The following is a 19,228-nucleotide window of genomic DNA, read 5'->3' as shown; positions in this document are numbered from 1 at the left end:
TTCATTACTTCATCTTTTTCTACAAGTGGATTTATATTTTTTATCTTTCGGTGACACGAATACGAAAATAATTATCCGCAGCGCCACGCAATTTTTGCGGGAAACGCCTGGTTCAAAAGTGCCTTGTAGCAGCGCGACAACTCCATCGAGTCGATAAAGTCGTTACGTTTCGGTGGCCATCGACTGTATGGCCTTTCAAAAGTGGCCGTGTTGTGCTGTATAAGCCATGCATGGCTAGGCGTGGGAGAGGTCATTGGCCACCCTGTGAAAGTGGCTGGAGCTGTAGCCAACGTCCGAGCGCCTAATATCGACTGACGTGGCGATGCCTCATGCGGTGTTGCACTGCCTCCGAGATCGGCCCAGCTTTGAGCAGTCATTGATGTGAATTCTCGTGATAATGCTAACTTTTATGATCGCTGACGCCATTATTTGACGTGATTGCTCGCTCGGAAGTGGTGACGTGAGTTTTCAGTTGGAGGAGCAACGCGGACAGACGCCGCAAAATAAATAAGCTGGGCTATTTACAGCGCCACTGTGAAAAACCTAGTTCAGAGTGCTCGTGAGCACTGTACAACGTTCTGTTCTTCGATGTTGAAACGAGTCGTATCGTTACTGCGGCTTTAACCCTTTAATGCCTGAATTATGAAAGCGCCGAAGAAAAAAAATTGTTTTTCATTTTTCAGCTTTAAATAGCAACCTTAACTTAAATCAGCGGTTGCATTATCCAAAATGCAACGTTAATGCATACTTTTAGGTATGTCGCGAATTCGCGACAACCGGCACTTAAGCCAATAGTAGCTCAATATGTTCATTGCAACGCAAGTATGGCATCGCCGCATCAATGAAGCGGATTTCTTCAGGGGGACGTAACTTGGCGTCATCATTGTTGTTAAATGCAAGTTTGACTTTATTTCCTCCTACCAATCACGTGACATCGTGTCGGCCACCCTGTGTGCCCTAGACTCCGCCGCCCAGTATAGCCGACGTCTTGGGATCCGACAGAATGACATGAAGGTGACGGCACCGAGAAATAGATCTAGCTCACCACGATACAGAGCCAGCCCTTTGTTCGGATTTTTCTGCGTCGCAAACAGAATGCTCTGCTGAACGATGTTCCGTGAAGGTGTCATAAAAATTGCTTGAAATATTCAATAGGAGCTCGGACAGTGTCACATTGAGGATGAGCGGTTTTCCAGTGTGGCACTTCCCGCTGTTCTTGACAGTCTTTTTTTCCACCGCACTGCATGTTTTAGACAGGCACTAGCTTGGCTGGTCTACCACATCTTCGTCTTCATCCTCACTGCTCGATGAAGACCCTCGTGCTTGTGCATGAGGATCGACATCGTCGTCTTCGCCGTCATTGAGACAGCTGTCGTCACTTTTATCTTCAGGTGGCAAGCGCATGCGAAGCCTTTTTTTTTCCATAAAATGAGCTGAAGTCCATCATGAACTTGTCATACCGGCAGTCATCACTGACTGACTCAAATGCCGGATGTCGCGAATTCGCGACATACCACAGAAGCGAGGATTGCGCAGGAAATAACGTACTTCAAAACAACGTGACATGTCGTGTGCAACCTCTTGTATGCGGACACATCGAAAAAATTTTATATGAGATGGAACTTACGTTCTCGCGCAGAAAACAACGAAGTAGTGAGAGCTGTTGCACGTGCTTCGCGTTCTCCGGCATCTGATACACAACACTGGGTTCCAGCTTGCAATACCTTACATGCAATGGCGCTAGATGTCTCGTGCTGAAAGCTACGTTCGCCGCAAATGCGTGACAGCCGCCGGTGAAGGCATCAACGCGTTTCGTGTGTTACTTAATCGGCGTCTTTCGGTATGTCGCGAATTCGCGACAACCGGCAGTAAAGGGTTAATTTAAGTTCAGGAATAGTTGTTCTTCACAATGCAATGCAGGGGTTCTACGTCCTAAAACTGTTTTAGAAACACTGGTACTGCTCAAAACAAACACCGCACAAAAAGCGGGAGTGAAAGAGCTCGGTTTGATTGGATGTCATCAGGGGCCTCGAGAGCTAAATGCCCGTGAAGGCATGTCCGCATGTTCAAGTCTACACCGTGCGTAGTAGCCCTTGCAACCTAAAGAGCAATTAATTAAATCAGCGTGCTGCATCGAAGCAGAAAGCAAATGGTCATGGAACATGTCTTTTAACACTTTGCAGCTGTCAGCAATAATTTTTCCCTACTCAAGAAATACTGAGAGACGTGCACATGCTAGTAAGAAGCGTATCATAATGCTATGTCAGTTAATAGTTCTGTGAAGTACGTATTAATTCCATTCTAAGATGTTGCGGCCCTAGAATTTTGAGGCTTATGGTCTTGTGCGATTCATAAACGTTGGTGAGAGTTGCGATATAAGTAGACTGTTAAATGTGCCTGTAACGTAAAGAGTTACAAAGCTTTGTGTGCTTTACGCAAGAATGTATATGACGTGTTTCCGGTTATTCTACTTGATGTTTACGCTGAAGAAATGTTAATATAGTCGGTTGTAATATCTGCTGAGCCCTTGGAAGATTGACAGTTTCGATTCTCGGCTATAGCACCACGCTTAATAACTCTGTACGCCTTTTTCCCACCTCCTCGATGTACTGCGCACGGGTTATGTGAAATTTCTGTCAATTATTTCATGCTGGCCTTTCCCTAAATAATTTAGACGCTTCGGCTGCACGATCTCTGTTTCAGCGCCTTAAACCAAATACTCACCGCTGCTGCCGCCAGGAACGCGGCGTGTGTCGTACGGGTTGCGGGTGGCTCCATCCAGCGTGTTCTCGCAGTCGAACCAGAGAAGTTGCTCCGGGACGTTGGTCATCGCCACCAGAATAGCACCGGCCGCGCGAAGTCTGGAAACCACGACTGCGTCCTGGTTAGCCCGACGACCCTTGCTGAAAGCTGAGCCCACGTCGTATCGCATGCCTGTAAATTTTGGAGCGCATCGATTGCAGCACACACCCATTCACTCTGCGTACAGCTTAGCTTGCACGATATTCCCAAGGCACATACGTGAACAATATGCAGCCAAGTTTTCCGAGCTGTGCTCACACAGCCATCCTTGCTTTTGTTTCGAGTTACAATTTTTGTGCCTACGTGTCGAATGCGACAAATATGACATTTTCTTTTAAATGCGAAGCATTTCTTAGCGAACCTCAGGCACTTTGGCCGTTTCTATCTACGTATCTATATCTATCTATCTATCTATCTATCTAGCCGCCTACGTCTGGGCGCTCTCCTGGTCGTCTCCTTAACTTCTAATATACCAAAATTGGCAGAGCAGGGGATCAGAGTATGACGAACACGATTCACTGCTCATTAAATGAATAACGCAAAATACCTGTCCCGTAGGTCATGAAACCCTTTCTCTCAGTCACGTGTGGCACATACAGTAAACCACAGTTAATGTTATGCGGGTATGTGCCACAGGTGATAAAGAGTCACAACCAACACAGTAACCGCGAACACACACATTGATACGCAAGGAAAGTGACAACAATAATAATAATTGTTGGGGTTTTATGTCTGAAAAACATCAGGTATTCTTCAACGTGTACCGACATCGCACAGAACACGGGCATATAGCATCCTGCCTCCATCGAATTGCGCCCGCTGCGGCCGGGATCGAACCCGCGACCTTCGGGTCAGCAGCCGAGCGCCTTAACCGCTACACCACCGCGGCAGACGCAATAAAAGAGAGGAAACTGAAGACAGAACACCCCTGGAAGACGCTCAACTACCATTCACTCGTCCACGTGGTCCGCATAATGGACGACGTGGATTACGCAAAAACTGGGATAAATGCTTCCTATAATAAATCTGCCAAGAAAAGCAGGCCTCTCATCATTACCGGTGACATCAACATTCATTTATCATGACCCAACAACACCTGGTCCTCCTACTGCGTGAAAGAAGGCTTGGATGTGAAAGAAGGCTTGGTCCGCAACGTGGACCGCGTGGATTACGCAAAAACCGGCGTCAGTGCTTCCTGCAATAAATATCCAGAAAGAACCAGGCCTCTCATCATTACCGGTGACTTCAACATTGATTTATCAAGACCCAACAATGCTTGGTCCTTATACTGCGTGAAAGACGGATTGGATGTGGAGAGGGCATCAAAAGGCCTCGCTGCCACATCCACGACAGGAGGCATTATAGATCATTTCATCGTAAGGGGCATCCAGGATTTCCACCAGCTGCGCTATACCTCGCACTTCACTTCACTTAGACTCCTCATAGCCGCGGTCACGAACGGATCCGATTAACAAGTCCGGTCCAGCTGCTGGTGCTCAGTGATCACGGTGATGATGAACTTGTTCAAGAACTGTCAAGAAGCCCTTCTACACATACACACGGGTACGTGAAACGTGCGCGCGTTCTCCGTCATAACGGACAAGTATAAGCGTAACAACTGTAATTGTGACTGTGGCGTACGTGCAGGGCGCCCGCGCGTGCCACTCGGCTGCATATATATGTTGGGAAACTTTCCTGAATGAAGCTTAGTTGCGAGTAAGGCCTCTCCTGTGCATCTGCGTTCTTTCTTTCTCCTGTTTGGATTCGCGCTATCCAGCATTGAAGAATGTAAGCACTACACATCAGCTTACCGCGTCTGGTGTTAGTAACGCCCATGTTGCTGTTACGCAACTGTAAACAACTGGTTATATAATAGATATCCGATTCTTCAACATATGAGTGTGCGTATGCCACTTCCACATTTCTCTAGCGTCATTCCGTAGCATTTAGCTCAATGTGAAAAATTACGCCACAGTCACCATCCCGCGCATGCTTCGCATAACATCGATTCCCACGGTACGTGAGATCTGCCAATTTTTATACTCAAAACTACAAATACCCTTGCACGTGATGACGAGGCAACACTCGTCGACATTAGTTTAGAAGGATTGAAAGCTGGGCTAGTTGGTGACCGTACTTGAACATTCTTCAAACAGCGCAACAACGACGAGGACGAAAAGAAAAGAACCGCAAACCACAGCACTGACTCGCAACTGAATGTTTATTACAAACATGTGAAAGAAGAAAAGGGAAGAAAAAACGCCAGGCCTGCGCGGAAAGCGCAGCACGGTCACAGCGAAAGCTGGAAGAGCGGCATTTGTAGAGCCCGTTATAAACTCTCTTGTGGGCTACTAATACAAGTACACTAGGAACGTACCCACTACTCCACAAATCATAATTTTTGTGAAGTTGGGAAGCACCCACCACGACATTACTCGTCATTCTGCGGAGAAGAGAGGTACCACCTGCATGGGCGTAGGCAGGGGGGTGCAAAAGGGGCATTTGTTCCCCCTCAAGCCACACCGACACTTGCTCCTCACCCAAGCTATGCCAGCACTCTCTCCCCCCCCCCCCCTCTTCCAGCCGCGCTGAAACACGGGTTTGCACCCCCAAGGCAAAATTCTGCCGACGCCCATGACCACCTGTAAGGCATTATGTGCACTTTGTTGATGCGACGCTTGATGACGATGAAGAATTATGGCTGAGCCCTTTGTAATGGGTAGTAAGCTTTTAAGGATCCACTATTTACGTAATTCGCATTGTGTGACACCCGGTCGTTATTTCATTCTCCCACCACGCTTTATAACATGCGCTAACGTGAGAAAGAGATAGAGAGAGGGAATTAACCTTATTGAGACCCTGAGCAAATGGACGATGGGAGCCTTATGGACTTCCTTGGCAACCAATAGAAGTGCACTTGTGAGGAAACCACAACGCTATAAATCATCAGAATTTTTGTGAAGTAGGGAAGCAGCCACCATGCAGTTTTTCTTCATTTTGCGCAGAACTGTGGTACCTGCTAAACACCTTTAAGGCATTATGTACACTTTTTCGATGCTGTGGCTGATGAAGATGAAGAATTATGGCAGAGCCCTTTGTAATGGGTGGGCAGCATTCAACAACCCACTCGTTGCTCAATTCGCATTGTGTGACGCCTGCTTAAAGAATTCGCGCTGTGTGACACTTGCTCGTCATTTTACTCTTCTACCACGCTATATTACATATGTTAATGTGGTTCCTTCCCGACATGAAGCCTGTATAGGGTCATGTATAGAGTGGGCACGACATGAAGCCTGTATAGAGTGGGCACGGCGAAAACTCAAGAAGCGGACCATTAACCATGCGTCCCGCATTCTTGTTCCAGATGGCTTTGCTGCCGATTGTCGCTGCTTCTTGGACACCGCCGAATCGTACCTGCGCTTCGCATGCTTATGGAACAAGCGACAACTTCACGGAATTTGCCATCAACTGGACCTCGTGTCTTCGACAGGATATCGGCAGCGCATGCGTGACATCGGCCAGTTCAACGCATATAAAAGAACAGCTTCAAATCGGATTCTTCAGTGGGCACGGCGAAAACTCAAGAAGCGGACCATTAACCATGCGTCCCGCATTCTTGTTCCAGATGGCTTTGCTGCCGATTGTCGCTGCTTCTTGGACACCGCCGAATCGTACCTGCGCTTCGCATGCTTATGGAACAAGCGACAACTTCACGGAATTTGCCATCAACTGGACCTCGTGTCTTCGACAGGATATCGGCAGCGCATGCGTGACATCGGCCAGTTCAACGCATATAAAAGAACAGCTTCAAATCGGATTCTTCAGTGGGCACGGCGAAAACTCAAGAAGCGGACCATTAACCATGCGTCCCGCATTCTTGTTCCAGGTTAGTTTTGTAGGTTCATACCGTAGTGATGAAAGAGGTGTTGTTGTCGTGCCGTGCCCACGGACTTTGATTGCTTTGGCGTACGAATGCTTCGATGTGTGCAAATTGCTACTTTGTGGTGATGTGGAATTGAATCCAGGCCCTACCAATGCTGAAATGCTCCAGACGCTGATACAGGGCCAGCAGGCTATTAGGGATGATTTAGCAGAGCTTAAAAACCGGTTGGAAGTTGCTGAGAAAAGTGTTAGCTCTTTCTCGACCCGAATGACCAAATTAGAAACAAATGTAAGAGAAATAGCCCGGAAAATGGATAATTTTGAAACTCTTAACAATTCGGTTGAAAAAATTCAGCAAACACTCATGTTGCAGCAGGAAAAGCTTACAGAGTTAGAAGACCGGAGTCGGATGTCGAATCTTGTTGTGTTTGGCATAGATGAGCGAGCGAATGAAACGGAGAATGTTCTACGGCAGAAAGTAATAAAAGAGGTGTTCGAGGATAGGCTCGGCGTAAAGTGCTTGTCTGTTGCTAGAATTCACCGTTTGGGAAAACGTCCTGGAAAACGACCTGTAATCCTGTTTTTTCAAAATTATACGGAAAAACAGGAAGTGCTGCGGAACTGCAAAAAGCTGAAGGGAACACAAATTTCCGTACAAAATGACTTTTCTGCTGACACGCTAAGAAAACGAAAACTGCTATGGCAAAGCGCGAAAGTCGAAAAAGAGCAAGGCAAGAGGGTTGCGCTAGTGAAGGATAAATTGCGTGTTGATTCACAGTTCTACGCATGGGATGATGTTTCGAACACGCGTGTCGTTGTTCGTTCTGGGAAAGATCCTACACAAACAGCGTAGCTTTCACAGTCTGCATTTAAGAACCTGCGTGTGTTCTCTTTCAACGCAAGAAGCATTGTGAACAAAGCGGATAAGTTAGAACTATTGCTTTTGACGTACGACCCTCATGTGGTTGTTATCACTGAGACTTGGTTGCATGATGGTGTACGAGATGACGAAATTATTCCCCCCGGCTATCAGATGCACAGGCGTGATCGAAGCACACGTGGTGGAGGAGTTGCAGTTATTTGTAAACTTGGTATTGATGTATGTTTGATCAATCAGATTGCCGACCACGAAAGCCTGTTCCTCAACGTCACTGTAAATGGTTTAACCTTTATGCTTTGTGTTGTTTATAAAGTCCCGGAAGTATCAGATTCTTTTCTTGAACAGCTCTACGACCATCTCCTTTTAAACCGTACACGTCACATCATGATTACAGGTGACTTCAACCTTCCAGCTATTAAATGGAAGAACTTAGCTTACGGGCAATCTAAATCGAGTGATGTTGTTTTAGACGCAATGTTGGCTCTGAACCTTGACCAAATTGTCTGTGAACCTACGCGCAATAGTGCTGTCTTGGACTTATTTTTTGTAAGCGATATCTTTTTAAATGGTGTTATCACAGTTGAAAAAGGAGTGTCAGGTCACAGCCTATTGTTTTTCTCTTGGCCTTATCGATGCTCTGTAGCGCGTTCGAGTACAAATTCAGTGGACGTCAAAGATTTTGATCGCGCTGATGATACATCAATCACAGACTACTTAGAGAGTGTACTAAGCTACAGCACGCACGATGATGTCCACGCATTATGGATGCGATTTAAAAGTGCAGTCTGGTTCTCCATTCAGCAGTTTGTCCCGTCCCGGAAGCTACGCAAGAACCGTAAACACCCATGGATATCTCGGGAGATTATCCACATTAAACGCAGAATCAAGCGACTTAGAAAGCGTAAAAACGTAGCACCAGAAACCCTTCATGTTTTGAAAAGCAATATGGCAACTAAAGTAAATGATGCTAGGACACATTACTATCAAGTCACTCTCCCTTCATTCATTAAAGAAGATCCTGCTAAATTCTGGAGATTTCTGGCTCAAACCAATGAAACAGTGAATAAAATTAAACTGGACGGGAAATATGAAACTGATGGCTTTTTAATATCGCAGGCATTTAATAAATATTTTCACAGTGTCTTCACTTCTTCGACTGCTTATGTACCCCTACCAGCTATTCTTAACGATGTGGACAGTCCTATTGTCACAAGGGAAGGTGTTTTGATTTTGCTAAGAAAACTGAGCACCAAAAAAAGTATAGGACCAGACCAAATCCCAAATACATTTTTAAAGCGCTATTCTACACAGATTAGTGATTTCTTGGCAGAGGTATTTAATAAATCATTGCGTAGTGGAAGATTGCGCGTGTTGTGCCCATCCACAAGAAGGGAGATAAATCAATTGTTTCTAATTACAGACCAATTTCCTTAACTTCAGTAAGTTGCAAGTTATTAGAACACATAGTGGCTCACAATATTCAGTGCTTTTTAGCAGATAATAACATCTTGTCCCCTTGCCAACATGGATTTCGGAAGGGATTGTCCACAACAACGCAATTGGTTACAACTATCCATGATTTTATGGCAGTTTTAGATCGATCAGGGCAAACTGATATACTTCTACTCGATTTTTCAAAAGCGTTTGATAAGGTTCCGCATAGTAAATTACTTCTGAAATTACGTAACATAGGATTACCGCTTTATCTTATTAAGTGGGTTGAATCTTATTTAACTAATAGAAAACAATTCGTCGAAATTAAATCTAGTGTATCTAGGATGCTCAATGTCACTTCTGGTGTGCCACAGGGAAGTGTGTTGGGGCCACTATTATTCCTTATATATGTAAATGATTTAGTGCAAGCAATCGCGGACACAGTGTCCATGAAGCTTTTCGCGGATGATTGTGTTGTGTTTAAAGAAATAACCTGCCCTGACGACCATAACCTATTACAACAAACTCTTCGTAACATTGAATGCTGGTGCGCAGCATGGGACATGGAATTAAACGTTGATAAAACCGTGCTCATGAATATAACGCGAAAAACAAATCCTAGTGTGTTTACCTACAATATTCATGGCTCCCCCATTCAATCAGTAATGCAGTGTAAGTATTTAGGGATCACCCTTTCAAGTGATATGACGTGGCGAGCACACATTTCGTCAGTGTGCACTTCTGCTTTTCGGAAACTGTGCTTTTTGAAAAGGAAGCTTGCAAAGGCAACTGTGAATGTTAAACTTCAAGCGTATAATGCTATTATCAGACCTAAGTTGGAGTATGCGTCCGTTGTATGGGATCCGTACACGAAAAAAGATATACAAAGCTTAGAAACGCTACAAAAGAAAGCCATCAGATTTATATTCAATAAGTACAAAAGACTAGATTCACCAACTCAACTCATGAAAGCTCATAACATCCCCACCTTGGCTGTCCGCAGAAAGATCAGTCGACTAAAATTCTTGCGCAATATTTTTAACGGAAAACTTGGTATGTCTGCACCTTCATATTTAAAGACCACTACAGCGAGAACAACGCGCAACACTCACAAACACACCCTACAACACATTTTTGCCAAAACAGAGGCATTCAAACAAAGTTTTTTTCCCCGCACTGTTTCGGATTGGAACAGTCTACCTAAGTTCGTTTGCGAGGCAGATAATTTTGACGAAGTCCTTGAGCAACATTTTTCGTAATGAATATTGAATCATAGAAACTTATATTGCTGTTATGCTGCGTTATAAACTGATACAATGCTGTTATATTGCTCTTATATTGCTGTTAAACCATTATGCTGCGAGTGTTGTTATAAATTGTTCGTGATTTTTTTTTTCATTCCTTTCTTATAAATCGTCCAAGCGACAGCGACATATTGCTTGTGCTGCCAGTGTTGTTATCAATTATTTTGTATTGTTCTTCTTTCTCTGTAATTCCACTCCTGCCTGGGCCATGTGGCCTGCAGTATTGTGAAATAAATAAATAAATAAATGTTGCATAGCAGTTTCAAGCACCGACATGGCTCTGACAATAAAGAGAAAAAAACCGTCATGGCTCTGAGGTTGAATACTGCGCTCACACGCAGAGGACCCAGGTTTGAACCTCGTTCCATCCCGAAAATTTTTTCTTATTGCGTATTTTTTTTTAATTTCGAGCGATAGTGGTTACGGACACCGGCGGCGGCAGCGGCGGACAACTGCGGCGCCAAAAACGGCTCTTGGGGTGATCTCATAAGAGCTTTCGCTGTAAAAGACTACACACCCCTCACACCTATGTGACATCATTTGAGCAAACAAAAACCGCTAAAGAAACAGCAAGCTAGCATTACATCTTGAAACGGAAAAAACCGTAAAACGACCACGTGTACTCTTCAGGACAAGGAGTATTAAGATACTGTACTATCTAGGAAAATAAACTCGCTATCATGTAGAGCAATAGAAGGCACGCCGATGCATTGCTCACCCCTTTTCCTGATATTGTAAGCCTCAATTATTTCTCTTGTGATCTGGTCGCGATATGTTGACAGCACCTCAGCTTCATGAAACAATATGATTAATGAAGCTTTAATGCTGGCTTGCTGTTTCTTTTGGGGTTTTTGTTTGCTCAAATGAGGTCACATGGGTGTGAGTGGTGTGTAGTCTTTTTCTTTCCTTTTCTTCTTTCATATGTTTGTAATAAACGTTCAGTTGCGAGACAGCGCTGTGGTTTGTCGTTCTTTTCTCTTCGTCCTCGTCGTCGTTGGGTTGTTTGAAGAATGTTCAAGTCGACATTAGTCCTTCAGTAAACACACACACACACACACACACACACACACACACACACACACACACACACACACACACACACACACACACACACACACACACACACACACACACACACACACACACACACACACACACACACATATATATATATATATATATAACCTTAATGAACACCAACAGATAATGAAGCCGAGGAAGGTATAGAGGATGTTAATCGTACTGTTTGAAGTTAACTGTGGTAATTATGACATAGATGTGAGAAAAGTACCGTTATGTTTTGCCGCTCATAAGTCGATCGTGCAGAATGGACAGCGCGGCACTGTGCGTTATACAAAGCTTCTTTCTCAGCTCTCTCTCTCTGCATGGTCTTTGACGGTGCACTTATCCCTGGAATGCAAACGGCTTCCTTTGAACAGCTCGTCTCCTCCGCTGGCTCCCCGTGGCTGCGGTTACGCGACCTTGCTCTGCTTCCCAGAGGCCGGCTCGGGGTCAAGGTCGACTTGCGATGACGCGCGGTCCGAACGCCCAACCGTTCGAGGGGAGAGTGTCGCTTTGATCACCATTACTTTAACGACCAGCACCGTGCTTTCGGCTCGCTGACTGTGCTCGAGTCGCAGCGACGCACGGTCCGAACGCAAGGGAGGCGAGGACAGGCAAACGCTTTTTGTTTCGCAGAACCGCTTGAGGGGACAGGAGCGCTCTGTTCACCATTTCTCTAACGACCGGCGCCGTGGTTTCGACTCGATGAGTGTGGGAAGATGGCGTGAATGCACCAGGGCTACAATACCGATATATCCAAAGCATGGGAATTACTGATAGCGTGGGATGAGGAGAGGGAGCGCCATGATGGGAAAGAGTGCCAAAACGCCTGTCTAAACTGTAAAAAACACTGCTGTCGAGATTAGGGACAGCCCAGTAAGGCGTGGCATAATCTGAGTGGTAAACAGATGGATAACAGATTGTTGAAGCGGACCAGCATTGGCCACCTCCCCTTTTCTTTGCTTACCGCAAGGTACTAAAGACTGAATGAAATTCGGTTGCTTTAAGCCTAGGCTGTAATCACTTAACTGGTCGATCAGTAAGACTCCGTATGAAGCAACTTTCGTCTGGGCCGTAACCATTCGGTGGTCGAACAGTGAGACTCGGTTCGTTGTATGTTGTAACAGTGTTCTAGGCTCTAACTTAATAAAAGTTAAGTAGAAGAGTAAGACGCTGCTGATGTCTATGTTATCATCAGTGTGCTTCGGCAAGCTGTACATATGACCGTAAATATTTCACTGCAATATACCTTCAAGTTTTATTACCTCCAACGTGCCTCCTGCTTCATCGACGTCGATCATCTCCTTGACGGGACTTCAATCCACATTAAGGAGAACAAACGAACCAGAAAAACATAACTGGCGCAGTCGGACAGAGATCGGCGAGCTCTACAGCACCATACACTGCACCAGCGCTGAGGAGACCCGAGGGGCAAAGCATTAACAGCCACTAGCGGCAACGTCGAGACGATCCCACAGCAGGCAACTCCGCCACCGTGGAGGAGATCCAGGAACGACAGTGCATTCAGCAAAGGGTGAGCAGGATTTCTTGCGTCCTTCTCAAGTTGGCATGGCAGTTTATGTGTGGAGCACATGGTGAGAACACGCGGGGGTGCAGAAACAATGGAGTGTATTGGAGATGAAGGTACGAGTGTGGCGGAAATGGATCGGAGTCGAGAGACATCAAATGATGGTATTGTAAATTCTGATAAGTCAGATGAGGCAGGAGTGCCTCCTCCGAGGCAAGAATCGATGCAGTAGGCATCTAAGGTTTTGTCAAATTGAAGTGATACGAGAACGCTCCGACACGAAATTCAAAAGCTCAATCTTCACATTGAGCTTTCATTGAAGCCATAGCGCTGATAAGACAGGGACCACAGACAGAGGACAGGACGTGCGCTACTCACAACTGAATCTTTATTTCGGAAACATGTTGTACTTATACAGCAATGAAAAGACAGCAATCGTCACCACAAAACCGTATCACAAGCGCAAGCCTGCATCATCGAGATACGAGATTTCCTTAGCACTGAGAGCAATCGAGGGCGCACTGACACAATTGGTGTCTTCTCTAGCAATCAACCATGCCTCGACAATTTCCCGCGTATCTTTATCAAAGTTCCTATGCAGAACTACGCACGCATTGAACACGGGTCGGCAGCCGCAGTCACTAAAATGTACTGATTCATGCCCGTCGCGGTAGCAGTTACGCTTCTGTTTGTGCTCTCTGAGCCTATCATTCAGGCATCTGCCCGTCTGCCCGGTATATACCTTGCCGCACGAAAACGGAAATCTATAAACAACACTCTGAGCACAGGCCACGAAAGGGCACTGGTGCTACCTCGCGCATCCTCGGCGTTTCTTGTGGAAGGGCTCATAACCCTTACAAAGGCTCACTAATTTCTGTGGAGCTGAAAACAACACATATACTTCCGCTTTGCTGGCCACCTTCTTAAGGTTGTGGAATAGCCCATGCATATATGGCACAGAAACGTACCTCCGCCTGTCTTGATTGCGCCTGCTCGAGCTTGCTGGTTCTTTTCACTTTCTTAACACCTTCTCTGCCACTGACAGGAGCACGTGAGCAGGATAGCCTGCATCCAGCAGCCGCTCTTTTTGTCTGCAGAAGCTGAACTGCATTCGGTGCGGGCAAGACTTGCGTAATGCATAAACGAAACAGAGGTTAGCAATAGCACGCTTCACTAATTTTGAATGTGCTGAAGTGTGCGGAAGTAGCTTTTTATTCTCGCGAGGGTGATATTCCCCCCAAAAATGGCTGCTGGTCAAAGTTAATTGAATGTCTAAGAACTGTATGACATTATCGACAGAAACTTCATGCGTAATAAATAGCTCGTCAAGGCACTCGCGAAACATGGAAATCACATCAGTCACAGTGTTATTTGAATCAGGCTCATACAGCACAAGGTAGTCGTCAACGTACCTAAAAATGCGTAAAATCTTTAGCTCCGTCATTTCTTTTTTTATGCGTCTGTCAAGATGGCCGAGAAATAAATCGCTCAAAACTGGGGCCAAACAGCAGCCAATGCAGACACCTGCTTTCTGAAGATAGACGGTACCATCACATTCAACATATGTGGATTTTAGATAAAATGCCAGTAGTTCTAGGAGTCCACTGGCGGATATTCCTATCCGGGTCTGGAAGGCAATGACACCATAGTCATCTATGCGGTCTTCAATGCAACTCAGAAGCGCATATTGCGGCATGGAATAGTACAAGTCTTTCACGTCTATCGAGCAGGCAAACATTCCCGTCTCGTTATTTGTACTAAGGTACTCTACTACTTCGTTCGAGCTTTTCTCCAAGAACGGGTCGTGAATATGCAGTAGTCTAAGCTTGTCTTGCAGAAAACTGGCAAGGGCCTTCTGCCACGTTCCTCTTAAGATACGATCACTCTAAGTGGCCAATCTAACTTGTGAGTCTTAACAGAAAACACAACTTCTAAATGGAGACTCTTACTATCTGCGAAGGATTTCGCGAGTCGGGAAAGGTTATAGCGAGAACATAACCCTTTTCCCTCCGCTTTTACTCTCTGCAGCGAGACGTCATCACAACGCTTCATAACAGATGCAACTGCTTCAAGAGCCTTCGATTTGAACTCACCCTCGGTGAGCACGACGAAGCCTCCCTCCTTGTCGGCTGGTAGGACAGATAACGAAGAGTCCCGTGAAAATTGCTCCACTTGTCGCACAGGTTGTTGGTTCGCACCAGGCTTCCTACGACACAACACAACAACGCACTCGCTGACGCACCGAACGTCTTCAGTCTCTGGAGCCGCTTTGCCAATACATCGTGTCATGGAGAGTAGTTCAGGTGCGGTCTTCCTTGGTTCAACGGCGAACTTGGGTCCCAGGCTGAGTACTCGTTGTACATAGTCCGGGAGGTAATGTTCCCCGCAGTCCTTACGGCATGTAGCCCCGGAGAGCAGTGCTTCTTAGGCTTTTGAGCGCGCAGTTTTGGAAGCGTGACGTTCCATAAAAATTCCGTGGTACGATCCGCAATCAAAAAGAATTGCCGGGCAGCTATATCGGCAACCTTTTTCCTATGTGCAGAGAGGTGAATTCGCTGGTACAGTAGACTGCTGTAGATCCGTGCCATGCGCTGCCATTCCGACTTCAGGATTTTGCATATCCTTAACCCGTGGCCAAAGGAAGGAACAATGCCAGCAAACAATAACTTCACCTCATCAGGCAGAATACGCGCTCTTATGTAAAAGGAAAGCGTTCTGGCTCTGCAAGCCGCGACGGCGATGAAGGACACGAGTGTGCAAGGTTCCGGAGAACATACAAAAGGGCCCGATGTATTAGAAATGAAATCTAAGAGGACAGACTTTTGGGCTAGTTGGTTCGTTACGTTAATTGAAGTCATAGCGCTGATAAGACAGGGACCACAGACAGAGGACAGGACGTGTGCTACTCACAACTGAATCTTTATTTCGGAAACATGTTGTACTTATACAGGCTTGCGCTTGTGATACGGTTTTGCGGTGACGATTGCTGTCTTTTCATTGCTGTATCGTGCCCTTTTGTATGTTCTCCGGAACCTTGCACACTCGTGTCCTTCATCGCCGTCGCGGCTTGCAGAGCCAGAACGCTTTCCTTTTACATAAGAGCGCGTATTCTGCCTGATGAGGTGAAGTTGTTGTTTGCTGGCATTGTTCCTTCCTTTGGCCACGGGTTAAGGATATGCAAAATCCTGAAGTTGGAATGGCAGCGCATGGCACGGATCTACAGCAGTCTCCTGTACCAGCGAATTCACCTCTCTGCACATAGGAAAAAGGATGGCGATATAGCTGCCCGGCAATTCTTTTTGATTGCGGATCGTACCACGGAATTTTTATGGAACGTCACGCTTCCAAAACTGCGCGCTCAAAAGCCTAAGAAGCACTGCTCTCCGGGGCTACATGCCGTCAGGACTGCGGGGAACATTACCCTCCCGGACTATGTACAACGAATACTCAGCCTGGGACCCAAGTTCGCCGTAGAACCAAGGAAGACCGCACCTGAACTACTCTCCATGGCACGATGTATTGGCAAAGCGGCTCCAGACAGTGAAGGCGTTCGGTGCGTCAGCGAGTGCGTTGATGTGTTGTGTCGTAGGAAGCCTGGTGCGAACCAACAACCTGTGCGACAAGTGGAGCAATTTTTACGGGACTCTTCGTTATCTGTCCTACCAGCCGACAAGGAGGGAGGCTTCGTCGTGCTCACCGAGGGTGAGTTCAAATCGAAGGCTCTTGAAGCAGTTGCATCTGTTATGAAGCGTTGTGATGACGTCTCGCTGCAGAGAGTAAAAGCGGAGGGAAAAGGGTTATGTTCTCGCTATAACCTTTCCCGACTCGCGAAATCCTTCGCAGATAGTAAGAGTCTCCATTTAGAAGTTGTGTTTTCTGTTAAGACTCACAAGTTAGATTGGCCACTTAGAGTGATCGTATCTTAAAGAGGAACGTGGCAGAAGGCCCTTGCCAGTTTTCTGCAAGACAAGCTTAGACTACTGCATATTCACGACCCGTTCTTGGTGAAAAGCTCGAACGAAGTAGTAGAGTACCTTAGTACAAATAACGAGACGGGAATGTTTGCCTGCTCGATAGACGTGAAAGACTTGTACTATTCCATGCCGCAATATGCGCTTCTGAGTTGCATTGAAGACCGCATAGATGACTATGGTGTCATTGCCTTTCAGACCCGGATAGGAATATCCGCCAGTGTATTCCTAGAACTACTGGCATTTTATCTAAAATCCACATATGTTGAATGTGATGGTACCGTCTATCTTCAGAAAGCAGGTGTCTGCATTGGCTCCTGTCTGGCCCCAGTTTTGAGCGATTTCTCGGCCATCTTGACAGACGCATAAAAAAAGAAATGACGGAGCTAAAGATTGTACGCATTTTTAGGTACGTTGACGACTACCTTCTGCTGTATGAGCCTGATTCAAATAATACTGTGACTGATGATTCAAATAACACTGTGACTGATGTGATTTCCATGTTTCGCGAGTGCCTTGACGAGCTAGTTATTACGCATGAAGTTGCTGTCGATAATGTCATACAGTTTTTAGACATTCAACTTACTTTGACCAGCAGCCATTGTTGTTGGGAATATCACCCTCGCGAGAATAAAAAGCTACTTCCGCACACTTCAGCACATTCAAAATTAGTGAAGCGTGCTATTGCTAACCTCTGTTTCGTTTATGCATTACGCAAGTCTTGCCCCCACCGAATGCAGTTCAGCTTCTGCAGACAAAAAGAGCGGCTGCTGGATGCAGGCTATCCTGCTCACGTGCTCCTGTCAGTGGCAGAGAAAGTATTAAGAAAGTTAAAAGAACCAGCAAGCTCGAGCAGGCGCAATCAAGACAGGCGGAGGTACGTTTCTGTGCCATATATGCATGGGCTATCCCACAACCTTAAGAAGGTGGCCAGCAAAGCGGAAGTATATGTGTTGTTTTCAGCTCCACAGAAATTAGTGAGCCTTTGTAAGGGTTATGAGCCCTTCCACAAGAAACGCCGAGGATGCGCGAGGTAGCACCAGTGCCCTTTCGTGGCCTGTGCTCAGAGTGTTGTTTATAGATTTCCGTTTTCGTGCGGCAAGGTATATACCGGGCAGACGGGCAGATGCCTGAATGATAGGCTCAGAGAGCACAAACAGAAGCGTAACTGCTACCGCGACAGGCATGAATCAGTACATTGTAGTGACTGCGGCTGCCGACCCGTGTTCAATGAGTGCGTAGTTCTGCATAGGAACTTTGATAAAGATACGCGGGAAATTGTCGAGGCATGGTTGATTGCTAGAGAAGACACCAATTGTGTCAGTGCGCCCTCGATTGCTCTCAGTGCTAAGGAAATCTCGTATCTCGATGATGCAGGCTTGCGCTTGTGATACGATTTTGTGGTGACGATTGCTGTCTTTTCATTGCTGTATAAGTACAACATGTTTCCGAAATAAAGATTCAGTTGTGAGTAGGGCACGTCCTGTCCTCTGTCTGTGGTCCCTGTCTTATCAGCGCTATGGCTTCAATGAACGTAACGAACCAACTAGCCCAAAAGTCTGTCCTCTTAGACTTCACATTGAGTACGAAAGGCTATTGCAGACTAGAATGAACGCTGACCGTCTCAATGGCACGTTGTCCAACTCTGGGTTGGGGACGGGTGATCAGAGGTGACTGGGTTTTGATTCTACCCAGCAATGTGCAAAAGTGCTGAAAGGGTTCCGCCTGCCGAGTGACGCGGATGTACCATTGTGGTTTGAGGAAGTAGAAAAACTTTTTGCTACTTACCGAGTACCGTATGATAGTCGCGTGCAATAGGGGATATTCAAAATGTACAGCGCCATCTCTCCACAATCCAGTAAGCTCGATCCGCCATGTTTTGTTAGGCGCGAAAACGAAACCAGTCGCATATCACAGCCTTTCAGGTGCTTGTTGCTGATTATTTATCTTCGCTCTGCGATGACTTCCCAATGCTCCGTGCACTGTTCAGGCAACGAGGGAGCCCTAGCAATGCCAGGGACAAGGTAGCATTAATTTTAAAGGGGCCCTGCAACACCTTTCTTAGTTATATTGGAATAGTCTCATTATTGACGTATGACTCTTCACGAGTCATATGCCGCAAAAATTTTTCGAATCCGTGAAGTCTAAGTGGTGTTACGAAATTATAGAGATCACGTTCCGCAGCTTTCTCCCTCAACTCAACGCTGCGAGCGCGCGGAAAGCTAGGCAGCGAGTCGAGGGAGGCAGCGCAGAGGAGCGAGGCTCCGCCCAAGAGCGCCGGCGCAGTTTTTTTTTCATTTTTTTCTCTCTGACGTCTGGGCGCAACCACGTGGTCCGTGCCGCCACTTCCGGTCGGCTTGCGTCG

At 46.2% G+C, this 19,228-nt stretch overlaps 2 protein-coding genes across 2 annotated transcripts in view; one reads left to right on the top strand and one right to left on the bottom strand.

The window, feature by feature from the left end:
* Nucleotides 1-19,228, bottom strand: part of LOC119395574 (fatty-acid amide hydrolase 2-A) — a 378,664-nt gene that overhangs the window by 174,291 nt on the left and 185,145 nt on the right. The window contains exon 3 of the mRNA XM_037662551.2: nt 2,725-2,934. Coding sequence (XP_037518479.1) covers nt 2,725-2,934 — 210 coding nt within the window. The remainder of the gene's footprint in view (nt 1-2,724; nt 2,935-19,228) is intronic.
* LOC119395575 (uncharacterized) lies at nt 6,109-8,914 on the top strand. Its single transcript, XM_037662553.2, has one exon. The coding sequence runs from the start codon at nt 6,143-6,145 to the stop codon at nt 7,535-7,537; it is 1,395 nt and encodes a 464-aa protein (XP_037518481.1). The 5' UTR covers nt 6,109-6,142; the 3' UTR covers nt 7,538-8,914.

This window comes from Rhipicephalus sanguineus, chromosome 6, assembly GCF_013339695.2.
Source record: "Rhipicephalus sanguineus isolate Rsan-2018 chromosome 6, BIME_Rsan_1.4, whole genome shotgun sequence".
NCBI lineage: Eukaryota > Metazoa > Arthropoda > Arachnida > Ixodida > Ixodidae > Rhipicephalus > Rhipicephalus sanguineus.
This window is presented reverse-complemented; position numbering and strand designations above follow the sequence as displayed.